This window comes from Cannabis sativa, chromosome 3 (assembly GCF_029168945.1).
Source record: "Cannabis sativa cultivar Pink pepper isolate KNU-18-1 chromosome 3, ASM2916894v1, whole genome shotgun sequence".
Lineage (NCBI taxonomy): Eukaryota > Viridiplantae > Streptophyta > Magnoliopsida > Rosales > Cannabaceae > Cannabis > Cannabis sativa.
In genome coordinates this window covers 45,575,316-45,582,757 of record NC_083603.1, presented here as the reverse complement: position 1 = coordinate 45,582,757, position 7,442 = coordinate 45,575,316, and the positions used below count along the sequence as shown (strand labels likewise).

The window sequence follows — 7,442 nt, the reverse complement described above, 5'->3', positions numbered from 1 at the left end:
GGAATCTTTAAAAGTAATTGACTTCAATTCGTATCATTCTGCTAGGAATGATGAACAATAAATACATGCCTCATGTATTTAAATAACATTAGTCATGCTCATTGTTATTCTTATACTTTGATGTTTCAATGCAATTTTCTTAATATTCTTTTTGGATATTCAAAACCCACTATAAAATTGCATCAATAATAATCATTTTTAATGATTCTTTAGTTGTATTTACATAAATACAATCATTTTTTTTTTTTGACAAATATAAAACATTTACTTCAGGAAATGTTTGTCAAAATCTATATCGATATTAGATTACTTTTCATTGTCCTCAAAGAATACAAGAACATATATATAAATATGTATTCATCTCTTTCATTATATATCCATCAACTATATATTGAATATTACGTTTGCATAATCTTCAGGATATATGCAAGATTTTATTGAGGACGCATAATCATCAGGATATATGCAATATTTTATCGAGGATGCATAATCTTCGGGATATATACAATTTTTTATCGATGATGCATAATCTTCAGGATATATGCAATATTTTATCGATGATGCATAATCTTCAGGATATATGCAATATTTTATCGATGATGCATAATCTTTAGGATATATGCAATATTTTATCGATAATACATAATCTTTTGGATATATGTATAATTTATATAAATTTTCTCTATCATATCATAGGCACACATATATTGTAAATATTATGAATGATAAGAACATAATATATATATGAAATTAATAATAAATATATAAAAACATATACATACATATATAATATATAGATATATAAATAAAAAGAAAAAGGATACCAAATGATTCTTGAAATTGTTTCAGTCAGATGAGTATATATATAAATATATATTTAGTGTATCGTGATTTTGAAACAATTCAAGAACTTTAACAAAATACTTACATTGGGTCTTAGGCAGAGATTCATGCTTGAAGCTTGGGCAGAGACTCGTGCTGATAACGTGTTATAAAATAATATAAAATAATATAAAGTAGATGAGAAGAAAGAAGAAGAAGATGAAGAGAGAAAGAGAAAGTGAATGAGAATTTCTGAGTTGTTTATTCCAATGGGGTGAACCCCTATTTATACAAATACAAGAGTGAGATATTAAGAAACTAAGAAAAAGGGAAACTAAGGAAAAGAGGAATGTTGATTACAATTCATGGTAATAAATAAAAGATTTGGACATCCACATAGTTATTAATATTTATAACACATTGTATTATTTTGTTATTTTTTTAAAGGATACTTTTTGTATTTTGTATCTTCATTTTGTCTTTTTCCAAAATCATTCCATAAATGGGAGGATTGATTTTTGGGATTTGGTGGAAAAAGGTCTCCCTCTCTTTTTTCTATACTACCAAACAATTGATTCTACCTCTCACTTCTACTCTCTCCCTCCACTCCTCTCCCTCCAACTATCTCTCCTCCCTACTAAACATAGTTTTAGTTTTATGTTTGATACAAAGTATAATATATAAATTTTTAAACATAGATCAAAATTGTCATGAGTTATTACATTGGTGTTCGTTTGTTTATTTATTATCACATTTATATTATATAAAAAAAAATATTATGTTATTTCTAAAATTTTAATACATATGTAGACTTTTTAATTATTCAGTTCAAAATAATTAAAAAATATGACATTCTATAATATATTAATTATTTTTATTATATAGTTAAGAAAAGTAAATAGAAAATTTTTAAAGAAATTCAATACAATTTTATTAATTAATTACATTTGAACAAAAAACAATAAAAAAATTCATATACAATTTAAAATTTTCAAAAAGAACCGCACGCAAAATGCGCTGTTTTCTAATTATAAAAATGAGAGAATTAAGGAAGAAATAAATAGATGTATTTAAATTAATTTTAAAGCGTCATGTCACCATCTTATATTTCTTCTTTAAATTTTATTATTGTCATCATAATTTATACTAAATTATTTTTTTAAATATAGTGAAATGTTTATTTAGCATATTAGTTTGTTAAGTATTTAAACATTAATATTTTTATTTATTTTTTATATTTGTTTATTTTCCTAAGTATGTTGATTTATGTATAAATAAATTATTTTGTTGACTTAATAAATTTTTAATTTTGTTATTTTGTTATACATTTCAGTAATTTAAAATTTATTGCTTATTTTTTCTATTCTAGATTTTTAGTTCAAATGAGTTGTGTTTATTTAATTTTGATATATAATATACTAAATTGTTGTATTTATTTTATTTTACTTTAAACTAGTTAGTTTTCATATATCAATATGAAATCAACTATTTTTTTTAATCTTGATAAAAAAAATTGTTCATTTCAAATATTTTTAGTTTTAATAGTTTGTTCCATATTTTTTAGACTTTATTGTTTATTTTTTTTTTGAATATGTTGCATGTAATATTAAAATTATTGCTGTGTTATAATTTTTATGACTTTGTTGTTTATATTTATATAATTGATATAACTTTTAGTTTTTCTTTAAAAAAAAATTATCAACTTTTACTTAACGATAATCTAAATCTTTATTGCAACATATTCTAGTATTATATTTTTCATTAATGTATGATATACTTCAGTGAGTAGTTTAATTTTTATTTGACTTTTCAAAAATATATTCCAAATCAAAAAGATAACATTAATAGTTAATATTAATTTTAAAATGAAAAGTATGATTATAGGATCATTAACTTTAAATAATTATTTTCATATTGTGGTATGATTTGTATTGTAAAAAGTAAATATATTAATATGTATTATTAATATAGTATTGTAACAATAAAAAAAACTATGTCCATTTGCATTATATAACTTACATTATTATTATTATTATTATTATTATTATTATTATTATTATTATTATTCTACTAAATTTTATATTTATCTTTGCAGGTAAAAATTAATGTAAAAATGTCACGATTATGTAGTGTTATAATTGTTCAAAAACTAGTTTTCAAAAAGGCCCGACACAATTCGAAGGAGATGAAAGAAATAATAGCTATTGAACAAAGTCACAATTTTTGCCATCTAGTCTCACTTGAAAAACATAAAAATTTGGGGTATATTATTTACTGTTTTGATCACACTTTTTTCTTAAAGAAGTTTTGATCACACTTATTCTTGTTTTTGGAACACAAACCATTGCTTTTGTTTAATTTTTTTATTTATTTATTTTTGATGACGAGGTGCCAAACAGCACCATCATTGCTTTTGTTAAATGGAGAGGTTTTTCTACCTATTAAACAAATATTCCAAAACATCATACCACTGGCTCTTATTTAACCACTGACAGTGATTATAATTAAGTGATTACCCGAGCAATTTTTGAGTTTTTTTAAATAATAATAAATTTTGTAATAATTCAAAACAAACAATAATTAATAAGAAACTAAAGATGGATGTAAAAAATGGGGTATATGATTACGATGTCAAATGTCAACTAAAGATCATTTGAAAATACAACTATACAATAAACATGGTCGCGGTCAGAGGGGAGCTTGCCCAACTCTTCCAGTGAATCAGTAATCTGATATGTACACAATTAAATCCATAAAAGCTCACAAAGGTAGTGCAACCAAGGACAGGTTCGCCAATACAGGTTCCCGTTCCAAATGGCTGAATGATCAAAACCGCCGACCATGATTGCTCAATTTTGGCATACTATGAAGATTTTACCTTCTAAAGTGATCCCTTGACAGAAATGGATGCCTTAAAGCTTCACGAGCAGTCATTCTTTCAGAAGGTTCATACCTAAGAAGCCCTTGCAATAGATGAATGAGATCGCCAGCAGAATGGTCCACGTGCTGCATTACTAGGTTCTGCAGAATGGAAGTAAAAAAAATCACTTAAACAGGTATGACACAATAATGTTGTGAAACATACTAGTTCCAAACATTACAAGGAAAACAAACCTGAAGACGATGAAGCTTCTGAACAGCTTTAATACTCTCCCTTGAGGTTGCACCTTCTGGCCAATCCAATCTACCTTTTCTGACATACTTCTCAGCAGGTCGCCTGATAATAACATCCACAAAACAAAAGGTTATTCTTTAGTCAATTTTGAAATTCACGTCAAAACAGACTGCCAAATAACAGAGTACAATAAACTTACTCTACTCTCTTCAACATATGCTGCGGAATTGGGCCAAGAACACGTTCCATCATGGCAAGATGCTCCAAATTCTCATGGGTTTGAAACAAAGCCTCACCCTGTACCAATGAGAATAAAAATAAGCATACATATTATAGTTGGTATAGTTACACTTTTTTTTACTTTTTGAGCAAGCCTTGAACTTAAAGAGCCCAATAACTACAAATAAAAAATTCTTACCGTGCACAACTCAACTAAAATACAACCAACACTCCATATATCACAAGGATAACTCCATCCAAGTCCTGCAAAATTACCGTTCAAATTACTCTATGAACAAAATTAATAAGAAGCAGGTATTTGAGAAAAGGGGTTAATAAACTTACCAAGAATCACCTCTGGAGCACGATAATGTCGGGTTGAGACAATGTAAGTCTGATCCTGACGCTCATATGTTGTGCTACCAAAATCAATCACCTTGATGGCACTTGACTTTGGAACTCGTTTAAAGTAGGAACTATCCTTTGGTGACCGAGATGAACTCTGAGAATAGCATACCAGTCACAAAACAAAGTAAAAATTAGATCACACACTAAACAATATAATTAATGAAGATGCAGCTGTCAACAGGCTGAAGAACAAAAGAGTAATACCTTATAATCAGGAACTTTAACATAGTCCGAAGAGACAAGAAGAATGTTCTCAGGCTTCAGGTCAGTGTGAATCATATGCAAGTCATGCATGACTGCAAAGGAAAGAAAACAAGGTGTCAAAAAAGAGTAGGAAAAATAACTACAGTTCCAACTAAAAACACATGGCGCACAACTTCCAAAACATTGAAAATAATAAAAGATAAATAGAATTTAAGTTACAAAATATCAAAGAAAAATAAAAATAATTTAAGGTAAATGAATTTTAAGTCTTATTTTATTAGCAGTTATCTTTAAAATAGTGAAATCCTATCAGGCTAGGAATGACATGCTGAGGGAATAAAATTACGAAAGCAATAGGTATGAATAAGAAGAATAAAGCTAGCTAAAGTAATTTACTACACACATGCTACACAATCCAACAGTTGTCTGCCAATCTCACGGACAAGGTCAATGGGAAATGAGCGGTAATTGTTTTTGCGTAGAAAATCGTATAAGCTTGGTCCAAGCTTCTCAAAGACCTGTTCAAACCATTTAAATTCACCCAAAAGGCTTAACCCCCGTACTTTTTTATTAACTGGGGAAATCAATCCATCACAAATCAACGTATACTTACAATACAGATATGGTTACGATAGTCAAACCAGTTCCGTAATTGCACACAACTGCAAGGAATAAACCCATTTAACAATTGCTACAAAGTCCAGAAATGTGTCATATGTGTAATAAAAGAGCTAAAAAGGAGATAAATCACCCACCGATTGCCATTTTTATCATGTTTTCCGAGTTGTTGCAGAACTTCAATTTCAATCATAGCTGCTTCACGGTATTTCTTAATTCCACGAACAATTTTTATGGCAACCATCTCCTTTTTCTCTCTGTCCCAGCATTCTAAAACCTGACCAAAGGTACCTTCACCCATTTTACTCTGGATCTTATCTGTAAACACAATAAAACAAGATTCAATTCTGGGCATAGTACTCAGCATCTAAATTTTCTAGTGAATAACAAGTAAAAACAAAACAACATATGACAAATTAAGAACACTCAACACCTGCAACATAGAAATGAAACTGTTGAAGACCAGAGATAAGTATAAATATAGTGCACCCACAGAAGCATATGTTATGCAACTAAATTAATGATCAGTGTTATCAATAGATGCAAAGTATCTTGATGGTGGTAAGATGTAATTACAGCGGGATGTTAAATTTTCTCCAAGCTCAAACATGTAATGGCCATCCTTGTCATCCTCTCTCCGTGGCGGGGAACCATTACGAGAAACTCCCTTAAGAAACAGAGAACTACAATTTTGATCTGAGGGTGCGTTCAAAGATGCAAAGCTTGAAAAATTTCCAATCTCTTGTCCACATAACATTCCTACCTGAGCCTACACACATCCATTAATTCATACTCTACTTAATATAAAATTAAAGTTCTTCCCAGCTACAGCCCTTATCCGAAAACTCAAAACCTTCTACCAAAAAATAGAATATAATAATAAACATGAATTAAAATGCATAGCAAAACACTAAATCTATTAAATCTGCCCAATTTTTGTAGTTATTATCATTAGATCTATACCGTATGAATATATACATACCAATAAAAGAACAAAAAACGAGTAAATTCAGAAAAACAAGCCAACAGATTACCAAAACACATAAACAAAAACCGTGACGAAAAAAAAAAAAGTAAGAACTACGAAGATCGAGCAATACAATACCTGATCTAAAATACACGCTATCAAAACAAGAAACTGAAAAAAAAATTACAGACAACGAAAATTAATAAGATCGATGGTTTCGTATCAGAAAAAGAAGGTACCTTTGGGGCCTGAGGAACATCCCAGCCCAATCGCGCCCTCTTTCTTGGTCGCCGATCCAAGTGTGAAAGGGGAAACTCAGTCACGCGCTCCGTCTCCATGATCAACAGCGTTCAAGGAAGAACTCAACGGAAAAGACTAAACAGATCGAATCCAAATTCGAGAGAAATCTTCAAATTGACAAGAAACCACGAAAGGAGGAAAATGTGATTTTTATGTAATAGATAAGGAAAAAACCTAACCCTAAATTTAACTTAACACCGAAGCGTGAGACGACTTCGACTATATCTATCCGTACACGTGTCTATTTTTTAGCCGTGGGTTTGAGCGATCCGCGTATTATTTTGTTGTACCGACTATCCTCACTTAATCAGGGTTAGAGTCGGGTTGGTTCTCCTGACCGTGGTTAAGTTAGCCTTATTTCGCTACGGGAATATTGTGCTTTATCTACGCGCGATTGTAAGCGATTGGTTATACAATAAAGTAAAATACTAATTGAAATAAATTGAATTTTTATCAAATACTAATTAGAAAATTTATTATTTTAGAGCATATTCTTTTCGCTAAATTAATATTATGATGATTTTTTTAACAAATATTATTATAATTATTTTAAATTATAATTTATAAAAATAAAAAATAAAAAAAATAGATATTCTAATAGAATAAAAAAGATCCAGCTGTGCCAACTGACTGTGTGGTACGTTCAAAGCAGGTTTGGCACGCACTAGACGTGAAAAATGAGAAAGCGTGAAGTGTTCGGCAAAAAGCATTGATAAGAATCCAATGCATAAAGTCTACGTGGGACCTACTTAGTGGGCAAATTGTCATACTGAAGAAGACGCGTGTTAG

General features: G+C 29.3%; 1 protein-coding gene across 2 annotated transcripts; it reads right to left on the bottom strand.

Annotated features, from left to right (window-relative positions):
• Window positions 1-3,420: 3,420 nt before the first annotated feature.
• LOC115709135 (serine/threonine-protein kinase AFC2) lies at window positions 3,421-6,963 on the bottom strand. Of its 2 annotated transcripts, XM_030637168.2 has the most exons (11): window positions 6,593-6,963; window positions 5,963-6,155; window positions 5,524-5,704; window positions 5,382-5,430; window positions 5,172-5,286; window positions 4,769-4,860; window positions 4,502-4,658; window positions 4,356-4,420; window positions 4,137-4,234; window positions 3,937-4,039; window positions 3,421-3,843 (listed from the first exon to the last, which is right to left on the bottom strand). In XM_030637168.2, the coding sequence occupies exons 1-11, from the start codon at window positions 6,689-6,691 to the stop codon at window positions 3,697-3,699; spliced, it is 1,299 nt and encodes a 432-aa protein (XP_030493028.2). In that variant the 5' UTR covers window positions 6,692-6,963; the 3' UTR covers window positions 3,421-3,696. The 2 variants fall into 2 exon arrangements, with proteins under 2 accessions (XP_030493028.2, XP_060967946.1); XM_061111963.1 differs by lacking the exons at window positions 5,172-5,286; window positions 5,382-5,430; window positions 5,963-6,155; window positions 6,593-6,963 and having other exon boundaries at window positions 5,524-5,706.
• Between the last annotated feature and the right edge of the window lie 479 nt (window positions 6,964-7,442).

Coding starts and splice junctions, on each gene's coding strand:
- LOC115709135 (XM_030637168.2), bottom strand. CDS start 6,691: ATGGAGACGGAGCGCGTGACTGAGTTTCCCCTTTCACACTTGGATCGG. Junction 5,705..5,962: donor AGAAAATTTAACATCCCGCT/GTAATTACATCT, acceptor TTGTGTTTACAG/ATAAGATCCAGAGTAAAATG. Junction 4,861..5,171: donor ACTGTTGGATTGTGTAGCAT/GTGTGTAGTAAA, acceptor TTTCCTTTGCAG/TCATGCATGACTTGCATATG.